A 25,971-nucleotide genomic window follows, 5' to 3' on the forward strand; every position below is an offset into this window, starting at 1 on the left:
TCTATGTTATAATCAATGATCTACAAATGACCTGGTGAGTGTTACAGAACATACAAATAATATTATATAATGCATTCAGTCAATATCCAGAAACTGCAATCAAATCATCACTCACGTGACATTTAGATTAGCCAACAAAACCTCATTTCCGTTTAAACACATTCCATTTCAAAAGTTCAAAGTTGTGAAACAAAAATTATAACGGTGCCATAGAGAATTACAATACGAGTACCTATATATAGGTACTACACCACTTAACCGCTTATACATACGCTTTACAAACGATATAATATATACCACAATATACTACACATTTGAGATCAAAAACCGACCTTCTCAAGATGGAGTCGACGGTAACGAATATTAAGATAAACCATCAAACAATAAGATGTTTAGTTTATAAATAACCGTAAAAACCAACATTTAAACTACGCGGGTTTCAGTATGACGAGTGTTTGTAAAACTGCTCTACAAATATTCAGAATGTTTATACTTAAGAAATGACGAAATAAACAAACAGAATTAATGGTAATGAAGCCTGTATTAGGAATAAATCTAGGTGTGAAAGGGAGGATGACCAAATTTAAAAATATGTACCATAGAAAACATATGAATATAAATTTAATACTTGATTTTTAAAAAAATGATAAGCCGCAATAACGTATAAAAAATATATTGATGGTACAAACTGTTAGACTAAAATATTACACCTTTTTTTTATAAATTAATTGATACAAACGATAAAAGTATCTTTGAAATATTATCTAAAAGCATCATCTTTCACAGCTCCGACCTAGTATTTGCACTTGGTTCACGAATAATTAATAAAATGTATAAAATATATTTTGTATTATTGCTGTGAGTTGAAGAATTTTTTTTTATTATAAATCATAAACTATGAACTGATTATTATTTGTCTCATGAATAATATTTGATCGTAAAGAATGGTAGATAATACACTACATTAATAAATAAAAAAAAAAAATAAGATAGTAAGATGGAGAGTAGGTTACTATAATGGATGTGTTAAATTTGAATGAAATGACAGGTATCATTTTATACAAAAAACGATTCTAAACAAAGTTGATTTGTTAATCTAGGATAATTAGTAGTATAAATATATTATTACCTATATTTAAATTGTAATATATCGTTGTTTTACGTGATTTCGTAAAAATATAAAATTCATACGCTCTTAAATTTTTTTCTATATGGACGCTGGAGTTTTTTTTTACAATCCTTTGAATAAAAATTTATAGAGAACTTTGTGTTGGGTTTTTTAACTTAAGATATAAATTACAAAAATTTTATGAATTTTCAACTTTAAATTCCTTGCAAATTTTCGCGATTTTGCCATATTTCGTAAACATTTAAACTTTTAATGTTTATAAACAAAAAACTGTGGCTAACGATTTTTAATTTTTTTTTTACTACGATAAGTATAACTTATAATAAATAAATTCAATTTTAAAGATTTTTTTGGAAAGCCAAATTTTTTTTATCGGCATTTCAAGAAAAAAAAAATAGGAAATATCGAAAATTTCAATTGTCCGCAAATAGCTTAAAAAAAACAAAATATTTTAAAATTTAATCGTAAATAGATAACGCGAATATAAACATCAGGTGAAAATTTCAAGTATTTACAATAATCCGTTTTTGAGTTACAGCAAAATAAAAAATTGATTTTGTCGAAAATTTTGGTTATGCGTAAAAATTCCCATTTTTCCGTTACTTTTTTATGGTTTTTTCTGATGCGTTTGAAAACTATTGGAATTTTTTTACTTTTGACTCTCCCCCACCTCAAAGTATCATCTAGATAAATTTTCCTTTTTGAAGAGGGACTGAAGTAAAAAATCAAAGCATTATTATTTCTACTCCAAAACGTAATGACAGACACAAAAATAAAAAACACATCATTGTAAAATCAATACATTCATCACTCCGTTCAGAAACTAAAATAACATAGATAGATGAATAATAATTACAATTATTTTAATAGTAAAATTAAAATATATAATTTAGGTAAAACAAATTACTTTCCATAAATCTCAACCTTGTGCATAATATTTCTTTAACAATATTGATCCGCATTCAACATACAATCATACACATTAGTAATGTGGTTGTTACTCCAAAACATTGTGTTGGATACAATCTCTTTATTATAGTTAAGTACAAGGTACTGTAAAGATTTTGAAATTATCCATTTAAAAGTACTATAAACGGTGATTCTTTTATCAAACAACACTCATTATTTCAAAATACAATTATTTTTTTAAAAATTTTTTTTTTATTTTTACAATTTTTTTGTTTTTACTTTTTTGAATGTCAACATATTTTTTTAGTTTAATATTCTGAAAAAATACTTTTCGGAATATTTTGGCACATAAAAATCGAAAATCAGACGAGTATTTTATGAGTTATAAGTATTTAATGTTTTGGTAAGCGGAGTGAAGTGGTACGGGTATAACTCTCATTGTGTGGGTCTTCTACTCCACTCCCTAAGATTTAAAATTTTAAATACTTATAATAGTTATAACTCATACACTACTTGTGAGAATTCGATTTATGTATTGAAATATTCCTAAAAATATCCTGCTTCGTAGTATGAAATTAAAAATATATGTCGTCATTCCAAAACGTAAAAACTTAAAAAAATATAACGATAAAAATATTTCTAAAAACATTTATAGATTTTTAAATAATGAATGATGCTCGATAAAATAATAACTCGGTATATTTTTAAACGCTACTAATTTATTATAATAATTATAACTACGAAGGAGATGAGATAGAAGACTCGTTTCTTCGTGTTAAATGTTATATTTATATATACATGTATTTAACGATATAGTACCTATCGTTACTATGAAATATGGTTGACTTTTTTTTATAAAATAAATGTTGAATATGATATTAATATCATAATATTTTCTAAATTTAATTTATTTGATCGTTTCATAAATAATAAAAATTTAAAATAAAAACACTATTTTTAATTGAAAGGTTTGTAACTTATATTGTTTGTATATCGGTAAACTACAAAATAAAAAGTTGTTCTTGTTAAAAAAAAAAATGTATATATAGAAAATTAATGATACTGTATATAATACTGACTACTTACTTTTTTTTTTAATATAATTTTAAAAGTTATAACTTATTACCATTTTGCTAATATGTATTTATGTTTATGAACTTATACTTTATAAATGAGTTGGTATTATTTATAATTATTTACAACGAATAAAATGTCTTAAAAGTTAATTTATCAATTATTAGAAATATTAAATATTATATTAAAATTCAAAACAAAAATAAATAATGATAAATTACCAGTTATTCTGGACCTTGAGCTGAATTTTCTTAATGTGTTCATAATGAATAAAAAAAAAACATTTTTTGTAAGAAAATTAAATTTAAAAAAAAAATTATTACTTCAAATAAAAATAATATCACTAATATCAGTTATTATATTTTATAATACAATGCCTAGGTCTAGGACAAATTGGCTCGGCCAGTTGAGTTCATGAGCATGAGTTCATGCCGCTTCGGCGCAAGGTTACTTCGAAATGGGGTTTTAAATGTTTTGGATGGATGATCATACTGCTTGGTATTTATTAGAACTTGGATACCCTTGTATATATATATATATAGTATTTAGTTATCGAGTATTTTATTTTCATATCCGTTACCATTATCAAAGAAATTTCAAATACTGTATGTCATATTTTTATTAATAAGAATAACCCAAAAATTAGTTTTTAAATGTTCTATAATTTTATACTTCAAAGGAGTCCATGACCCAGGAAAGGTCTAAAACCTAGTATGCTTTAGGCAAAGCAATTAATTTAAATCAATAAGAGATAAAAAAAATTTGATCGATGTATAGATTGTCAGGAAATACAAGTCGTTATTCCGTAACTGGTATTTGAATTGTTGTTTTTTTGAATAAAATGTCCAATTAACAAACAATTCATGGTTGTGAAATTTTTGTGCAAGATGGTTTATGTATTCGTACATATTTCACCAATTTATTTTTAATCGCACAAAACATTTTTGAAGGTGTCGTAATAAAGATATGCGTGGACCTGTCATGAAAAGGCAGCAAGTTTGAACATTTAAAACTCAATGTCGAATTAACCTCGCACCGAAGTATCTTCGGGTCAAATTGGCCGCAAACAAAAATTTTATAATAACTGTGAATCCAGTTATTCGTACTAACAAATAATAATACTAAATAACTAATAGGAACTACTGGATCTTTTTACAATAAAGCTGTATTAGTAGTATATTTTATCATTATATATATATAATTGGCATAACTTAAAAGTTAAGATATTCGTTCTTTAGTGGAAATGATGGTTTTATATATTTACAAATTTATTTTTTTTACACATTATAATTTAGTCTAAATTTAAGATAACCAGTAATATTAATACATATAAAATAATAATAATAAACAACTAATAAAGTAATAGTCAATAGTTTATACGAATTAATTTCTTACAAATTAAATTGTGGAACTACCCATTTAGATAGATAATGAGTCTTAAATTATTAACTCAAATAAATTGAATAACTAGATTTTCTATACAACTAAAAATATGTAGTTACTAAAATTACTAAATAATAAACATGAAAAATGCTAGTGACATTTATTTTATATGGAATTTGGACACATTCAAGACCACAGAATTAATGGAGTTTTGGTGATAAATGATCATAAGACTATCAAATATTGAATCAACAACATAAGTATTTTAGTGGTTTTCAGTGGAGGCCATGGTTTATCTAAAGCAATATAAATACTAAAGACATCAAACACAACAAAATGCACACAAGGTAATTAACGAAACAAAAAATAATTAATAAATCACTTTCTAATATATCTCGTCTACGTTAAGATGAAAAACAAACAATCAAATTAAATAACTAATGAATCATTGCTGTAGCCTGTTTTAGTATACTACGACACTAATTTTATGACAGCAATAAGGTTGATATTAAAATATTATTATATTATACAAACTATCACAAATCTTTATAAATATAACGCGGTATAGAAATTCGGTGAATAATGATCATTGAAAGCGTGTAAATTAACATTGTCGGATAACAAAATAAACTATTGAATTTGAAAAATGACTCCGAGCCAAACCTATCTATAAATCAGTACAATACCAAAGTATATAATCATAACTTTACTAACGCTATCGGTATTTTATCGATCTTATAAATATATATTTAAAATTATTATTTTAATAATTAATTAAAAACAGCAAGAGCAGTTAAAATATATAACTGTTAAAGCCTAAAATCAAACAATTTTACAGGTAAATTTTAAAAGAAGAATAATTATTGTATTAATTTGAAAACAAATAGGATACCTGCACAATAAACAAATATCATTAAATGTAATGTATTTTAAAAAATTCTATACCTATGACCTAAAAAATATAGTTTATACATAAAAAAAAATGATTATATGACGATTCGTGTAATTATGCCTATTTTTTTAATTTATAATTATTTTATACTAACTCTCATTAATTTACATGAGATATGAGTTTTCAATATACAAATATATTGTACACACTAAGTGGATATTTATAATTATATTTTAAGCAATTTTTATGCAATTTAAATGCTTTTTGATTAAAATTATTCTATTTAATTATTCAATCTTAATATTAATTGTACCTATTATTATATAATAAAATATATTGTCCATACAATTATTCTGAGTTTTCGAAAAAGTAATTGTGAACAATGTGTAATTAAAACAGGTAATCATCACTTAGTAATTGTTTTTAAAATTAAATTAAAATATTTTCAAAACAAATAAATCCAAATTTCCTTGTATTTTATGATAGTTTTAAGTTATACATCTTGTTTCTAACAAATGGGGTTAGAAAAATAAATTATCTCAAATTAAAAACAAAGTTAGATTTCTTCTAAAAAAAAACATTTTATTATTTATTTTTGTATCAACGAATGTCCTAGAAGTGTGAAACTAAAAAAAATACTTATTAGTTAAACTCTAGTGAAATACTTTCTGTACAACTAAGTACAAAGTTATTATTTATACGAAAAATGTATTTATTTGATTATTATATTATATCGACAAATAATCATTTAATTTATTGTAATAGACTATAAATTATAAAAAATTCAAATATTGAGTTTATAGAAGAGAAGATTTAAGAGAAAAATAATAGATGCATTGATGCTGATTTCAATTAAGAAGTAGAAATAAATTAATACAATTTTTTCATTAATCAAATCGAATGTAAAATTATTTTTAAGATATAACGTAGTGACTAATAAACTAAAAGTACTTATAAGCGCATGCTTTACCCTCGTTCTTTGCTCTACTGAGTAGCTACTCCAATTTTTTCTCATATAATAATTTTATATTAAAAATGTACATATATTTTCTTCTAACAATTTTGTTTTTAATATTTATTCAAAACACTTTATATATAATGAATACCAATTTAAGATGTACAAAAAAATTACTGTGTAACGCAGTAACATAATATAGCTAAAACTGTATTGAAATGGTAGGTATTTTAATTTTTAGGTCTACAAAATACCAAGCTACTTTAATTTCTATGCACGATTTTAAAACAACAGTTCTATTAAAATGTGTAACTTAAATATTTAAATGAAATTAATTTATTGATACAAATATTATTTTACTATCGTATAGTTCATATTTCTAAGAATAATACCTTATTTAGATTGAAGATAATAAGGCTAAACGTAAATATATGTGATTTTTAATGAAATAATATGACTTTTATTTTTTGTTTGGTATATAACCTAAACTTAAACAAATAATATGTGTGGTTTGTTTTATATTTTACAAGTTTACTTCTTAAAATATTAAAATATACAATATGCACATTAATAAACATTTAGATACAATTTTATCCAATTATTAAGTAGGTACCTAAGTGTATAAATAAAAACAAAATTTAAATTCATAAGAAAATAGATACACGTGTGTATCATCAATTATCATATTACTACCATTTATAAAGTCCTAAAACACATTCAATTCCTTATAGTAATATTTTTTTGTAATTTGCAATTAACTTTTAAAATATATTAACTTGGTCCAATGCATCAAGTATCATAATATTTACCTAGCTACTTGTCGAATATAATTCAATATAAATTATCATTTATTAATTATTACTTCGTATTGTACAACTTAATATATATTAAATTACAAATTTCTAATTAATAGGATTTTATTCTTATACTTATAAACGCATATAAATTGAATAATTATATTTCAACTCATTAACAGTTGTTTGTTACAAATTTAAAAATACCTCTAGTTAATTTATTTGCTTATTTATATTCTCCAATTAGTCGAGTAGTAAATACAAATATTGTGAGTGCACACCTTCAATGTTATTACATTATCTTTCTAATTATGTCAATAAAAACACAACATAGAATACCTATAGAATTGATTGATTAGATCTGTCATGATAGTTATTAAAAATTCCTGACATTAAAACCAAGCTTGCCTAAATTTATTTATTTATTTCTTACTTATGAGAAAATCTAAAATTACCATTTCAAATACCCGAAAGCTCCAATCCGTAAATATTACTCTTTAAAACCATTTCTCATAGTTTCTATGTCTACTATTACCGTAAAAATATGAATGAAAAAAAAAATTGATCTTATGCAGTAAAACTAACTCATATTATGAATTTACATTTTTATTTTAACCGTGCTACAAACATAAATACATAAGTATTTGATTCGAAATTATTAAGGATAACCTTAATTTCGAATCTATAAAAATAATTTAATGACACAAAACTATCATTTATTGTGAACAAAACTACACGTTTGTGTCCAGTCCTCTGTAAACATTACATACCAAACACAATCATATTTTACTATTTTACCGGTATCTGTGACACACCAAAAAAATTATCTGCAAACGTAATAAGAATGGCCTATCTAATTAATATTTTATAAAATCTAATGACCCAATATACTTATTTTTATTTCATATATTGTCTTATGTATTTTCTTAATTTAAACTGTTATAAAAAAATGAAATGAAAGTAAGTTAAAGTGCATAAACACATTTTAAAAAAAAGGCTAAGATTAATCAATATTATAGTTTTAAAAACCATTTTTTACAAAAATCTTACAAGCAATTAACTTTAAATTAAATGTATTGATTATTTTTTTCTTATTCATGTTGTCATTTACAGTAATTCCATCAAAATTGTTTAACTATTTTTTTGACGTGCCTTTTATAGTTCTATTATTCAAAATAATTGTTTTCTCTTGAAAAATCCTTAAGGTAATTATAATTATCTTAAAACCCTCCTAGACCCATTAAAAAACATAAATATAATTATTCTGAAATCAAACATATTTTTATCATAATAGTTTTAAAGTAACTCTACTAATTGTGTTACTATAATTTATTTATTATTGCAAACTATCCAATAAACATTACATCGTGTATTATTCAAGAAAAGCGATGTACCATACTTATAAATAATGTTATATTTTTACTGTACACATTATAAGAATAAAATGATTTATTTTAAATTTAAGTTAATCAAAAATAAAATATTTTAAATAGTATACATAAATTACTTGTAAAATAAATAAATATAGAGAATAGAAATACCAAAATAAAATTACCATATTTGTTGTCATAAAAAAAACTTAAGTTTGAATATAAGTACAACTGGTACACTAGTATACTGAATATTATTATATTATTATGCGTATAGTATTTACTACAATTTATTGTTAAAGGATCATATAGAATGTAGATAGTAAATATATTGTAACGTATTTTGTGTTGTATCAAAATTTTAAACGGCAAATTTGAAGCAAGTTTATTAAATTACAACTATAACATAAAATATAAAATAATATATTCTATTATAATTTAATTTTAATTTTAAAATACTTACATTTTATAAAATAATCATAATAATTTTTAGTTGTAAATCTATAATATTATCATATACATAATGAAAAATATTGGAATAAATATAAAATTGATAACTTAATTCTCACGTGTAGTGTACATTTACTACACAGAAATAATTTAGTATAATTTATTATTATTAAGATATGTGAAAATAAAAACCATTCTATTAAATCAGTTTTATCACTAAAATGTTTAATAAGAAAATCATAGAATTTTAGATTAATTAAAATAGTATGTTATGACAAAGATTAAAATTAGTTATAAAATACAAAGAGAAAATATGTTATTAAATATGTAATGGATGAAATATGTAATTAATTCGATTTTGATTAAACCTTAAGACAACCTTAAGCAAACAATTAAGTACTATTTGATGTATGAAGTAAACGTTTTCTAAATATAAATACTATACAAATTACTTTTCAGCAACAAATGTATAGATGGATCATTTAACTACATTGATTTTAGTTTAAAAAAATTAGTTTGGCAGAGTATAATAGATACCAGATATATTGTCCTCTCATCTCCTTCCACTTACCTGTAGTTTGCCGTGATATTGGGTTTAAATGTAATGATAAATAAAAGATTCGAAAGTTATTCTAAACAGAACTCAGGAAATTAACAATAACCTTAACGATATTTATAAAAAAAAAATGCAATAAAAATTACCTCTGTGAGTAAATACTATACTGGTATTCGATTTTTGAGTTTTTTAGACGCTACAAACATTTTTTGTTTTTCTTTAGTTCAAAAATATGTTGACGAAAAAAATACAGTAATAAAAAATATTATTTCAAAACTATTATATCCTTACTTCACTTAGAATCAAAAATATTACTAATAGAAATAAAAATCGGTTATAATAATATTGGTAATACATGACAAATTGGTTAACACCATATGCAATATAAGGTGCCCCACAGTGTTTAATCCCGTTAACAACTTATTTTCTAACTAATTTTTTAGAATCAAATTTAATCAAATTATAATATAACATTTAACTTGTTTTTATATGTTTATACTGCTTATGTTATTTTAATATTTAAAGCTACTCAATTTGTTAACTTGATTATTATAAAAATATAACAAGTTTAATTATTTATCGATTTTTATTAAATATTTATTTAAAAATAATATAGACTTGGTTTAAATTGAAAATTCTTATCGATATTATAAAATGAAACATAATAAATACAAAATATAAATTAATAATTTATCTTTTAAATTTCTTATAAAAATAAACCATCTTATTTTTATTTTTAAATATAAAATAATTTTAATTGATACTTAATAAAATTAAATAAATATGATCAACTATTACAGCACATATTGATTTTCAAAAATAAACTATTTAGAAAAAAAGTTTAGACGGGACAAACAAGGGCACCACCGTCTTGTTGTATTTATCAAATATATTATACTATATTTTACACTTATTATCTTACGACAAAGTTTTGGTCAAAAATACATATCGAATAAAACAACACTTATTACTAACTCCATCAGTATTATTAATCATCATAAAAGCTTTTTTAAACTATACAATTCATAGTTATATTTATATTGTGTTACTGAATATTGCCTTAATAAATTTAAAACTAATCCTCAGTAAAAAATAATCTGTAGATTAAACTTTCATCGATATTTTTTATCAATATCTAAGAAAATTAACATATAATACGTTACCGTATCATTTAAAGTACCAACAATTGTTTTAATTCAAACTATTAAAAGAGTCTAATTTAAATTTAAAATAATATGCAAAACCTAATAATTTGGCTAAATAATTTCAGTGTGCTTTAAAATAGTTATTAATATGAATAATATAAATATAAATACTATATAATATTTAATATAAATATACATTTTTGATAACATTTTAGGAACTATTTAATATGATCTTCATAAAATGAAAAAAAACGTCTCGTTTCTCATATGATGACTCCAATGAGATTATATAGATAATGCAATATCATAAATTTATTAAAACTTAATTATTATGCTTTTTTTGCTATTTATAATTTGTTAATTTTCCTTACACGAAAATTTATACCAATAAATATTTTAAAAAATTCAGTTTTAATTATTTTTTATAATAATAAGGTTAATGAAATTCCTTCCTACTGATTTATAAATTTACTAATAAAAGTAAGATTACTTAATACTAGAATATATAGATGAAAATATAACATGAAAATCGTCGATTTAATTATGGTCAGAAAATGAAAACATACTTTCAAAGATTATACTTAAGAATAATTGTTATCCTTGTTCGTCGTTTCAAACGATTTTACAAAAATATTTTATTACTAATAACAAGTTGAATGGTAATTCAACTTTAACGTTTTAGTGCCTTCTCAATAATATTACTATTTGTATATCGAGATCTATGCTTACACTTACCTATTTTATGGTTAGATAGTTTCTGATAATCACGGCAACTGATTTCCACTCGGATACCACACACCACAGAGTTGGTTGAAATCAAATAATTAACATTTTTCGATGTGCAACCAGCTAAATAACACACACACGCACATATACGCACTATACCAGCACTCAACGAATGGTGTTATGATCTATTCCGCGACTGGGCAACGGTGACATTGATTTGCACAATCCGAAACATCATATTATTATTATTATTATTATTATTATCAAAATAAAAACAAAAAACAAAACAAAACAAAAATCTCGTCTTACAGAGCCCTACCGACTACCCGGACTACGGTTGTAGCACTGCCGCCCGCAAATGGAGTACAAAATACCCCTTGTGACACCGACCCTCACTCCACCCTACCCCTGTTATTGGGCGCTGGTAGCGCCCCGGTCCCCAAAGTGAGACTTGCGTGGAAACGCTTGGCGCGGGCAACACGTAAACGACGGCGCGACGCCCGGCGATCTTCTGAGATTATATACCCGGGTTATGTGAATACCAAGCCACAAGGTGGTCGCTCGTGTACGACGTCGTACATACAATTCTTTCACGTTGCGACTAAATCCTAAATCCTGTACATCTATCTTTTTGCTCATTATCACTACTTTTAAGTGCGTTTCACAACGATACACTACACGTTATTAGTCTAAAGATTATATTTTATTATTGTGATATGATAAAACGTGAATACTATTTTTTTAGTCAGTACTCAGTCTAAAAATAAATAATGTACTAATGGTAAACGGATATAATAGGCTTTTATAATGATGTATGCATTTCTTTTTTTATTTTTATTTTTATAATCCTCGACATCATGGCTATTGGGCCAATTTGGTCGATACGCATCACGATATAGTATAATATAAACGATTTAAGAAATAAAAAAATTTTCATTGAACTACTCGTATATTCACATTTTTCTTATTGTGGTGTCACTCTAAAAATAATATTCATCAAATTACAAGGAATTAAACTATTCGTTCGCAATATCGCAAATCGGGTTTAGAAATTATTGTTGATAAGTATACCCAAAATATTTTCAGAATTTTACAATATTGTAGGCATGCCAACTGTGTAATATAATAATGAATAGGTTATAATTTATTTTATTATTATTATTTAAACTAAATAAATGCTGTATTATTTATTTTATTTATAATTTATACTTAATACATTGTAATATATTTTAAAATTTTTAACTATAATTCCAAAATGTGTACTTAATTTTAAAGACTGTGAAAAATTGGTACAATTCAAAATTATAATTTAAAACTGATTTATCATTGCTTTAGAGTTAAAGTAATAATACCGACAAACACTAAGTTGGGCAATATCATCAAAGAAAATTAATGTTCAATAACAGTAGATTTACACATTTTTGAGTAAGTACTTCTTTATTACGGGTATGTTATCTAAAAAACAATTTCTAAATTAAATTAAATCAAAACAAAAATATCTAGTAAGTATAACAACTATACGAGTACATAAATTGGATGTACCCCTGAAGTTAGTGTCATATAATTTATGTGATTTGAATAACGACTCTGATTGAAGCTTGAAACAATTGAAACCCGTATAATTGTTTATCTAAATTTTAATAAGTGTTTATAAAAACAATTCGTGTGAAAACCTTTTCGAAATGTATTGAATATACCAATGTCAATTATGTTATTTTATATAAAATATAAGTTATTAATACAAATCTATAGTTAGATACAAGATTATCTAAAATAATTTTCAAAATATGAACAATATTATTATTAACTTATATAATAATTAAACTCGACAATAGTAATTTTTTATTTAATATATTAATAATGAAAATGATTCAAGAATCCATTACATTCCATTATATATATATATATATGTTAATTTCTAGAAGTCGATGATGTGCCACAAACCAAAATTTCACTCCGTGAGACGGCACGGAAATTTTCTAATTTGGGTGGTCAGGGCTACGACCTATGTACATGTGTACAAAAATGTAAAACACGGAAGTGCAAGTGTAAAGCAACTGAGCGGCTATGCATATCTAAATGCCACCAAAGCAGTACTTGCGAAAATAAGTGATGTAAAAATAAAAAATAAAATTTTATTTTCTAATAACACAAATAAAAAATATTATAGTATAAATAAATAGTATTCGTTATATTTTGACAATACTTTTCTTTTAAATATTATATTATATACATTGCCCAATATACGAAGGCCATTTTATACAACGCCCGAGCATTGTATAAAATGACCGGGCATTATATAAAACGCCCAAATTGTATACTTTGCCCGTAACATATATATATATATGTATAACGTTTTTGACATTGTTATGGGTAATCTCTGGATCTACTGAACGGATTTTGAAAATTCTTTTACCAATAGAAAGCCACATTCTTTGCGAATGTCGTAGGCATAAATTTAGTCTGTTAAAATTAATTATTAATTACAAAATCAATTAAAAAAAATTAAATAAAAAAAACATATCTAAAATAATTAGACATATTTTTAGTATCCTAACAACTGCTTAGAAGAAATAACAAACAATTATTAGACAATTAAAAAATACATATATCTAAAGCTATACAGGGTGATTCTTTTATCATGAACCACTTATTATTTCAAAAAGTATTCATGTTTTTAAAAATATTTTTTACATTGTTTCAAGTTGTTAAAAAATCAACGTTTTTTATAAAAATCATATTCTCAAATATTTTTTATCCTTAATTTTTTTAATTTTTTTACTTTTTTGAATAACAACTTAGAGTTTTAATTTCTTATTCCATAGCAGAATAATTTTCTGAGTATTTTGATACATAAAAATCGAATTTAGGGTGAGTAGTTTATGAGTTATAAGTATTTAAAGTTTAGATGTACGGAGTGGAGTAGTACGTGGTTACCCCGCAAAATGTTTGTCCACTACTCCCCCCGGTAAAAACTTTAAATACGTATATATAACTCATAAACTACTCACCTAAATTCGATTGTTATGTATCAAAATACTCAGAAAATTATTCTGCTATGGAATAAGAAATTAAAACTCTAAGTTGTTATTCAAAAAAGTAAAAAAATTAAAAAAATTAAGGATAAAAAATATTTAAAATTTTTTTTAAAAAACGTTGATTTTTTAACAACTTAAAACAAGGTAAAAAAATATTTTCAAAAACATGAATACTTTTTGAAATAATGACTGGTTCATGATAAAAGAATCACCCTGTATAGAAAAAATACCCTTTTACCCCCTTAGAGGTCGAATTTTAAAAAATCCTTTCTTAGTGCGCCCTTACATTGCCTAAGGAACCTCTGTACAAGTCTCTAGACCCAGTGGTTCGGTCTGGGCGTTGATGAGTTAAAAAAGAAAGTAAATAGATTACTTTAGAGTCCAGGAGTGGCCAAACTTTTTGATAAAATTATACTGAGAAATGAGAATATATTTTTCTTTTGTGGAGTCATAAAAATACATGCAACTATTGGATAGGGTCGACTGGAATTTTTTATTTAACTAATAAATATGTAATAGTACATTCTAAATAATAACGCCGCTGCCGCCTGACGTATTTTACTTTCATTGCATCTTGCAACTATTAAACACGTATTTATTCGACTACACTTTGAAAACCGTTTGATCGACTTGAGCTTCACACATTATTAACGCATCTAATGCACGGGCAACGCCGTAACGGAATAGTTAGTATATTATATATATATATATATATATTATATTAAAAATACTAATAATACACTATTTATAATCAATAAGATAAATTATATTATTATGGTTACATAAAATTATTGAGAACTTTTTTATTAGCTATAAATTAAGTTACATTTGCCAATCACAATAATATATGAATATTATATAGTCGATAAGTTTTAAATATTTAATTGTTTATGCTTCAACAGTTATTATATATCATTAAATTTATAAATATTTAATATAATATACTGCAGCAATACAAAATAACTAATCACATTTTGTTTTTAAAATATTAATGCACAGTTTAGATAGATATTATTTTAAACAACTTGAGACAATTTATAACATAAGACATTTGTATTTGAATGTTTAATGGTTTAAATGTTTAATAGTATGTTATTGCTAGGTGTGCCATAATAATTAACCCAGTTTTAATAATAGAATAATAGTAAAAAAACAGATTAGTGCTAAAATTGTAATATTATGATCAGGGACGTCCGCGAATAATCATTTCAGTGATTCCAACATGTTTAACTAATTTTAAATCTTTTAAATCGATTTTATCATATTGTATAATTATAATTATACATTATAACAAAAATAAATAAATGTTATCTTATAATTTTTGTTGACTAATATATTGGAATACCTTTAACTTTCTTTTTTTATCTCATTATCTTAACATGTGACAATTTTTAATTATTTAATGATAGTAAAGATATAAAAACATAACTTTTACCCAACATAGTGTATATAATAAATTAATCACATTAATCACAGTACCTAAGTATTCCATCTATTCAAAAACATGAATTGTAATAAAATATTGGAATTAATGAGCCTACGCAATGAAAATTTATTATATAAACGAACGAAACATAATTTTAAATGGAATAAAATATCATACAAATTCTGTCAATAAATCGCATATTTTTACTTTGCTTAATTTTATACAGACATACTACAGTAATATAAATTGTAATCACATTTACAATAGTATCGTACAAACACTACAAACTCTTCAATTATTGATTTAATATGTTATTGACTGTAATATTATTTTTAATTGATAACTATATAGTAAATCTTAATATCTAGATATTGTTTATCGTTTACGAAATTTATAATAGCATAATAATATCTACAATAATCATTATATAGGTAATGCTATTGTAAAAATTATAAAAATAAATATATTAGAGTCATCATAGTTTTGGCCAATCACATGAATAGGTAGGTACATGATAATAAACTGGATGATTCACTTTTAAAAGTTTTAACATAAAATACTCATTGTTTCTAAAACTATTAACTTTTCGATATTTTTAGCTAATGTTAAGTCAAAATCGATTTTTTTAAACAGATACTTATTACGTAAATATTAGAATTTTTTTTAGTTTTTCCGGAATAAAGTTACTGAAATTTTTAACCCTCCCCCCTTCACTCAAGTAAAAAAAAACTAGACACAACAGTATACCTACTAGAGAAACCGCCACTTTGAATATTAAAAATTAAAGCACTTTTTTTAATTTATAAAGAACCAAATACAAAAAAAAAATTATCATTACTGTAAAACCAAAAAATTCATCGCTCTAATTAAAATCTAAAGTAATATTAAAACAAAAATGTTTATTGAATACCAGTTTTTGACAATATAAATGTTATTTTGTTGAAATTCAAAAATAAATAATGGTAGGTAGATATTTGAAATTTACACACAATTTGAAACATACTGATTAGTTCCAGTAAAAAAATGATTGAATGGCATTTTATATGATACATATTATACTCAATGTTCTCAAAATTATAAGCAAGTCACGATAATAATAGACAAGATAAAATCATAACTTTAAAATATTCAATTGAAAATGGTACACATTACGCTTAATAAATAAAACAATATGTTTTCGCTTTTAAAATATTGTACACCATGAGTAAAACGCAACCTAGTTTCAAGCACTGTAGTACTCTCCTCTACATTACAATCAATCAACTTTATTGCAACGAGTGTTCGACCGGACACTCGGACACTGTTCTTTCTATCGCTGTCGACCTCCGTTGTCGTTTAATGTCGAATCTACGCGAGCGCGCGCGCGCGCTTATGTATGTGTGTGTATGAATGTAACTTTGTATACTATATTTTTTTAGATTGTTATTTATTTATTTTTTAATATTGTTTCATAATAATTTAAAGACAAAAACCTGTGTCATCAGTGATTTAACAACAGCCGAGTAAATCAACTATAGTTGCAAAGTAAGTAATTCTATATTATTCAAGTGCTTCAGAAAAAAAAAATAATATTATATTATAGTAAATAGAAAATAGTTAGGAATATGTAATTATTTTTTCAGATATTAGGTATTCATAACTTCAAAATTAATTAACTAAAGCAAACATAAGATTTATGGCATAAACTGGTAGAATTACTCTTTAAATATTAAAAAAAAAAACTCTAAACATATTGTAAAAATTGTATTGAGTTTTTAATGAGCTATAAAAATAAAGCGAACAAAGTTTTTTCTACTATAATTATGACAGTTTGATAAAATATCAAAATATTTTAACATTTAAAGCTTTAATAAGTTAAACAAAGAATTTGTATTTAATTTAAATTGTATAAAACATTTGAACTCGTACATTAAAACTTAAATAAAAGCTAAAAAAAATAGTTAAAATATTTCAGTAGGTATCTAACAAGGCTTCCTAACCAAAACAAAATAGTATATAACACAATGCATATATTCTTGCATACCATTATTTAACGACCGATAACATTTTATTACGAGTATTCAGCCCTAGGGAATGAATTACAACATGGCTGGTATTTTGAAGAAAAAACGATATCGGAGATAATTAAACGATAAGCGTCAAACGGGATACAAGTACTGGTTCTACAGGTTTTTCTATTTCATTCGTGTAACCCGTGATCTCGTACCCAAGTGATGAATACTCGACCATAGATAAAAAAAATATAATAATAATACAAATACAAAAGTTCAAAATTCAAATATCCATTATCGACAAAAATATCTACCAAACATGAAATCAAAAATTTAATTGACAATAAATAAGATCAATTGAAAATAATAATGAAATTATTTATTTATTATGTAATAATAATTTTGATGTAGGTAGGTTAACCTGATTACTAATAACGTAATAAATAGTATAAAATAAATTTGTACCAATATTACCTTGATATAGTATAATTTGTCAGATAAATATTTTCTTATTTTTTTTTTTTTTTGTATTGAATAATAATGATTCATTTAAAAATCTTGCTTTTACTTACAATATAAAAACTTAACATAGATACTTCAATAAAATTAAGATTTTATACTTTAAATATATTTTTAAACGGATAAACAGTTCACCAAGCATGTTCACCACTTATTTTTTTTCAATAATGCAATTATTTAAAATCTGATATTTGGAATTTTTAAATATACCTACTTCAATACCATATTTTCAAATTGTTTTTAAATAATTGAAGAGTGTTCAGTAATATACAAATCTAAGTAAGAATTTAGAAATGTGGTCCTTATATGTATACTTAAAATTGTTAAAAATTATAATTTAAATAAAATGTATTATTGAAAGAAAAAATGGAGATGATTATTACGTATTCTCGTGAATAATATTATACATACATTTTTTCTATGGTAATGAATTTAATCATTTTCTGATTTTTAGAAATGTTAAGTGTACTTATAAGAACCTTATTTAGATTTTTATGCTATTTTATTAATGTCATGTAGCGATGTAACAATTTTTTTCTTATAATTTTTAATAAAATGACTTTTTGGAATTTGTATGTCTCTAAATTAAAAATTAAAAGTAATTTTTAAGTTACATAAGTTTTTATATTAAAGATAATAATATGTACATTGTACATGATAATGGATTTATTAGATATGGTGCTTATGGTTTAAAAACTATTATCCTTATTATGTACTATTTCATTTTAATAACTCAGAAACTACAAGTATGAATTTTAATTTTTATATTCAATATTTACAGTACAAAAGGTCATAATATGTCATTTATCATTCCTTGAATGCATGAAGACACAATTCTTCAATTGCACAATATGCTTGGTGAATTATCCTGTACATATAAAGCTAAAATATATACCTATTATACAATATAAAATAATAAAATATGTCTTAAATTGTATTAAAAAATATTGAAATTTGCTTTAAAAATTTAATAAAATATACAATGAATTTATCAATAACTTTCGAACTATTATTAAGTAAATTATAAACATACTATAATAGTTTTAAAAGTTATTTTTATATATATTAAATATTTTTGTAAGTCTTACTTTCATCAAAATTCATAGCATTTTCAATGCATTTTTATATTTTTTTTGTCATCAAAGATAAAATTTCTTGTTTGTGAAATTGAAATTATTAGAAACATAATATAGCATTACATTAATTATTATTCGACATTATTTTCGTTTAAATATACCATTAAACTTGCATTTTATATGTTTCTAGGTAGTTGAAATACAAAATAATGTACATTAGAGATAGGTATTTAAATGTGCGAATTGAAATATAGATTATTGTTATCAACATAAGGTGATCCTGCGATCCTCTTCTTCATAAATATAACTAAAAAAATTGTAAAATAACGCTTTATATAAATTATAAGTGCAAATACTCATAATTATCTTTACTTTTCTTACAATAATTTCAGATGATAATATTATAAACCTAGTTATAACTTGTAAATATCAGCTTTGTATACGCATAAAATAACATATTCCAATATAATCCAAATTCCATACAAAAACATTAACCATAAAGTATCATCATTAAAATGATCCTACAACTATTTTCATTCAGAGGATTTCATAGTCACATGTATTTTCTGTATCTTAGAAACTTACTCACAATAGCAAATGTACGTTCAACAAATCCAATTTTAAATTTTTTTGCTTCAATATTAGAGTTAACAAACCTATAATCCAACTTGAAGGCAAGAACATTATCTGTGTTTTTGCGTAAATAAAATTCATTTATTTAATTAATTGAATCAAATATGAATTAATTTAATTCATTTCACATATTCAAAATTTACTTAAAGATTTAAGTATTGTAAAAAAAAAAACATCAGAAAAAACACGAAAAAAAGGACATTTTGTTAGCTTTAAGTTATATAATCAATCAATTCACTCTAACATCAAAACTAATAATATAAAATTGGTTCTGAACCATACAAGTATATTGATGTGATGTCCTCGTAGTTTTTTAAATACTATTAAAATGGTTTCTATCAATTGCAGTTTTTCCCGATACTATATATTTATTATTTTTACACAATAAATATAAAATTCATTAATTTCTAAAATTAAAAATGTTCTTTTTATTTTAATTTAAAAATGTCAAATGTAGTATAATAATTATATAGTAGGGTACCTCCTAATAATTATTTATGTACACAGTAGATTTGACATAATTTCTAACATCATCAATAAAAAATTCACGTAATGTCGGTTTCAAAACCGAAATCAATAGTGAAAACAATACTACTTTTGTATTCATATGACAATATAACAACACATGACTATATATAACTTTGATTAATTTATTATAAAAGCCGGAATATAGGTATTACATAATACACATTTACACATTTAAAAATCTTGCAAGCAAACTGAAACAAATCAGAATGATCAACATAAAATTATATACCTAATTATAGTAAACGATACATATGATATAATAATAATTTCTGTAGGCATAAGATGCATATTTTACAGATTTTTTATGCATTTCAGTAAGTATTCTGGTATTTTAATTATTGAATACTAAAAACATTACAATCACAGAACTTCAAGCATAGATGTTTATGTAAATATACTACTTTTAACGTAATCTGAATATATCAAACCTATTTAAAAAACAAAAAGATGTAACAATATAGTCAACACAAATAAAGAAAGAAATACAAAATCTTTAAAACATAATAAAGCTCATAAATATTAAGTCAGACATTTCAAAGTTCAAAATATTACATTCTTTGGTAAATTGAATTTATAATTTTATATTATCAATTTAAAATCATATAATCTATAGACATACTACACAATAATTTTATTAAAGGATTATATTACTTTGTACAAGATTATCAATAAATACGTATAATTGCATTTGTATCATCTAAATCGTATTTATTTCATCAACTTAATATTGATATCAAACAAATAAAGATCGGATTCCATAATATCAAAATATACCTATAAATGACGACCTAATTAATAAAATTTCTTGCTCTGACACAAAAAAAAAATAATTTAAAAAATGTTATATTATGTAAGTACTGTATTACGCATTTGATACTAATATACTTACATATTATGTGACATTAATTCATTCTAGAACATTTATATATTACCTTATTGATTCCTTCCATTGATAAATATAAAATATAAAATAAACTCACAATGTATCTTACATACATATTCGTTAAAAAAAGTATTTAATCGGTTCTGAACTAAATTTAAATTACTTACTAATTAGTACTTTGTGTAATTGACGTAAATGCTTCAAATACTTCAGAGCTTCTTATATTTTACTCGGATAAATAATATTCTAAAAAATTTACGTTCGTGACCGTTATTAGGAATAATATTTAAGAGAATAATAAAATAATTGTCGAACATATTAGTTACGGTATTCACTACAAATCACCAGACCGTGAATTATTATACTTTAAAACTTACTATAATCAGAACATTAATACTCTTACAAAAAAATGCTGATTTAAAACCGGAATATTTTTGTTATAACATGGATATTTATATACTAAAAGTAACAGCGTTTAATTAAAGACTTACAAAAAATCCCTATACCAGAAAAAATAATTAGAAAAATAATGAAAGTCTATCTATTTAAGTTCTTTGTGTGACTTATTTTTTTTATAAATGTAATGTTAAAATTCTTAAGAAAATCAAATTGATAAGGAAAAAAATATTTCATAAAATAAAGAATACAGCTAGTGCGTTTCGGTCGATCACGAATTAAAACACTAATATATCTAATAGTTAAAATTTAACTAAAAAAAATCAATTCAAACAATTTTCTCTTTTCATTTATTAAAAATATGTAATAAATTAATAAGTAATTCAATAGTTCAAAATGTGTATTTATAAAGCTTTTTTTTTAAACATTTCACATTTCAGTTATTTTTAAATTCAATTTTCAGCTTAATATTTACTGTATAATAACTTTTTATAAGTTACAAAATAAATTAAATTATATAAATGGTAAATGTTTTAAATGTTTAGGATGAATGTACTTTGTTTAAAATTACGTCGTAAACACCAAGTTTGGTCTCCAGAAATGACTGAAAACATCAAATATTCAAAAGCGTAAGTTATTTATATTTTAGTTACTAGTTAATATTTTCAGATGTATATTCAATAATGTTTAGAACCTAATAAAATAAATAGAATGATATTTAATATTTTTATACAAAAATGAGTTAGTGCATATTATAATAGACTCGGTGTTACGTTTATTTTTAAAAAAAATTATATTTAAAATAAGCTTCAAAACTAATAAACTAATGTTTAATACTTTATCACTACTATTGTGGGAATACATTTTGTGATGAACGCTCAAGACAAGTTCTCAAATGAAATTTCGAATAAAATTGTGTGATTGAACCAAACCAACTTGTTTGTAATTAGTATTGAGGATTATCATTAATTATCTTTATTTTAAAACGTTTTACACATGTCTGTTTTTTGTTTAATTTTGTAGTACCATAAAGTACAGTGTAATAATTATGATTCGATACTTATGCATACTTATATATATATATACTACCAAACTATATGACTAATGGCTATATGACAATTACTACAAAAGTTTCATATTAAATCTATGGATTTATAGATTACATTTTATAAGTTTTACAAAAAATAATTAACGTTTTATACATTTTTTTAAGCCATTAAATATTTATACTTTTTTAATCCAAGTTTTAAAATATTTTTTTCCTTTATTTAATATAATAATTATTATAATATCTTATAATATAATACATGTATACATAATGTCTACGCTTTAATTAGGAAAAATAACCATAAAGCATAATGTAGAAATTGCAGATCTGTATAAATTAATAAAAGTAGTTCTTTCTTGATTATCTAAGTTAGTGTTTATTATTTAATACTATTTACAAGCGTGAACGATATATCTAAGTTTTGATATAAAATTTTAAGTTATAACTTGATTGGTTTTTATTTGTCGTATTACACTATAATTTTTTAGGAAATAAATTCATTTTAGATTATTAAATTCTACCAAATACCCATATTGCTATATAATATTTAATAATTAAGTTTATTAATATTCATTTACATATTTTAATTAATAAATAAAAGTCAGATAATATCCAACTGTTCTATTATAGTATAATATGTAATTATCATTAATTCCACATAATTAGAAAATAAATAATTATAGTTATTGATGAAAACCTAAATTTGTCGATCACTTTAACTATCTAAATAATTTATTGACCTATTCATATTCTAACAAATCCAAAAAATTATTATAAATTTATTGAAATACATGATATTAATTTATTTTCAAACTCGACTTTATCTATATGTTATCATTACAATATATATATAATACATGCATTTTCCCAAAATATTTCTAAACCATACATGGATAGCTAGATAGGTACTATTATTATACATGCGCCAAGTATATTTTTCCACAACAAAACCCAAAAGTATTACGATTTACCACAAATGTTCTTCACCACAAACATTTTTATTTGAACTTTTCTTGTATAAATACTATTATTAATAAAAATGAATAAACAATTTACTTAACTAGTTCTATAATAATAATAATGTTTATCCTTTTTATTATTGAATAATGATAAAGTGAAAGTGTTTTAAAATTGTATATAAATATTAAAAACAATTTTAAATTTGTTGAAATAATTTAGACAAGATAAAATATAAATAAATATTGGAATATCTTGACAAAAAGTAAATACATTTGACAAATCTGAGTCAATAATCCTTGCAAATCATTTAAACTTAATTATGTAAATATTATTAAGTAACTTAAAAAAAAACTATTATATTTTATTAAAACCACTGTACAATAGATTTAATAAAAAAATATTAAATAAACAATCTAGTAATTATATAATTAAACGATCCAATGATAAGGTCTTCATCGATAATATGTTGAATATTGTACCGTATACATTCTTTAGCCTACAATATTATACTATTATTAATACTTACAAGGCAACAGATTGCAACACAACATACACGTATGTGAATTAACAAGATATATTGATTGCTGAGTAAAAAGGAGTAAAAAGTTAGGTAACATCATAAATTCATAATTTATAATATTAACCAACTAACAGACAAAACCTGGGAACTAAATTCTACGATATAGTATAAATCGAGTGTACTTTACTTTGTCATTAAATGTAATCAGAAATGAACAGTATTTCAAATTATTAAATGCATTTTGTATTTCATACCTTGAACGATTTTTCAAAATTATTTTATATTTTAAGACAAAACAATTAATAAATAAATATAATATAATTTTTATAAAACATAATAACTTTAATAAAAATGAATGACACTATTTTATCACCAATTCTGTGACGAACCATATTACCACATTATTATCATTTACAATTTAATTAATAAAAACACAATATAATAAAAAGTTGTAATTTATACTTTTGTTAAAATGTATTTAATATTTAGTGATTTTTATTTTATATTTTTTATTTACTAGTAACAATACATTTAAACGTATTTTGTATCTTGTATTTACTCATTGAGAATAAATATATTGTGTATTTTAAATACAATTTTAAAAGTACTTTTTTCATACATATCTGTAATGAAGTCAATGCATGCAAAAATAATTTTGAGCGGAGGTAATATAGGCAGCAAATGGAAATCGACGAATCTTAACTATAAGTATGGTTTATTCTTTTATATTTCTTAATTTAATCGATCAAACTAATTTTTAACAAAAATCTGAAGTCAGTTCTAATGTACAATAGAATAGTGTAAATATGATTGTGGTATAAATAGTTTAAAATTTAAAAATTTAATTATATGTAAAAAATGATAGTAAAATCAATGGTAAAATATATCAAGGTCCCTATGAATTACAAAAAATAATTAAGTAGATTTAAAGTAAAAATATTTTATATGAAAATATAATTAATAACTAGTTTAAATAATATATAAAAAAATTAATTTACACGTACTTGTTATCTAGTATTGTTACTTAGCATTATCGCTACTTGCAGAGTAAAAGATACCGGACTATTTTTGTTTTAAAATTTTTTAGTTCTAAATTAATTTTTAAAATTTTATTTATTGAAAAAAATCCGTTCTATATATTAAACTTATAGATAGAAAACAACTTACAGGTTTTTTTTAAAAAAAAAATAACAGCGTTCTCATAATAAAATAATTTAAACGATTATTTATATCAGCATAACAATTCAATAACCACTATTCTCTGCCTGGATATGCGGAGCGTGACGAATACCAAGTTATTTTATTCTGTACTGATATTTGCTTATTATAAATGTTACATAATTTAAGTATTAAATCTTAGTTTTATATAAATGTTTATACAAAACTACAATTTATACCTCAATTAATATATGGGTGCTTAATATTATGACTTAGTTATTATGTAAATGTATTTTAAAACTGTGAAATGTATATAATAGGTGTAACAATAACCACTAACGAGTAGTGACATCCTGAGTGCACCACTATCTAATTTCATATTATATAATATTATAAATTGTTTGTATATTTT

The 25,971-nt window shown here is 23.0% G+C and overlaps 2 protein-coding genes across 5 annotated transcripts in view; one reads left to right on the top strand and one right to left on the bottom strand.

The window, feature by feature from the left end:
- Positions 1 to 11,725, bottom strand: part of LOC132919942 (cationic amino acid transporter 2) — a 90,493-nt gene extending 78,768 nt beyond the window's left edge. For both annotated transcript variants that reach the window (XM_060981890.1, XM_060981888.1), the window contains exon 1: positions 11,393 to 11,725. The gene's annotated coding sequence lies outside the window, so the exon portion shown is untranslated. The remainder of the gene's footprint in view (positions 1 to 11,392) is intronic.
- A 5,445-nt stretch (positions 11,726 to 17,170) lies between these two features.
- LOC132919883 (cordon-bleu protein-like 1) overlaps positions 17,171 to 25,971 on the top strand; it is an 86,790-nt gene continuing 77,989 nt past the window's right edge. For all 3 annotated transcript variants that reach the window (XM_060981790.1, XM_060981791.1, XM_060981793.1), the window contains exons 1-2: positions 17,171 to 17,371; positions 22,419 to 22,502. In XM_060981790.1, coding sequence (XP_060837773.1) covers positions 22,420 to 22,502 — 83 coding nt within the window. In that variant the 5' untranslated portion in view covers positions 17,171 to 17,371; position 22,419. The remainder of the gene's footprint in view (positions 17,372 to 22,418; positions 22,503 to 25,971) is intronic.

The sequence above is a fragment of the Rhopalosiphum padi genome, chromosome 2 (assembly GCF_020882245.1).
Source record: "Rhopalosiphum padi isolate XX-2018 chromosome 2, ASM2088224v1, whole genome shotgun sequence".
NCBI classification, from domain to species: Eukaryota; Metazoa; Arthropoda; class Insecta; order Hemiptera; family Aphididae; genus Rhopalosiphum; species Rhopalosiphum padi.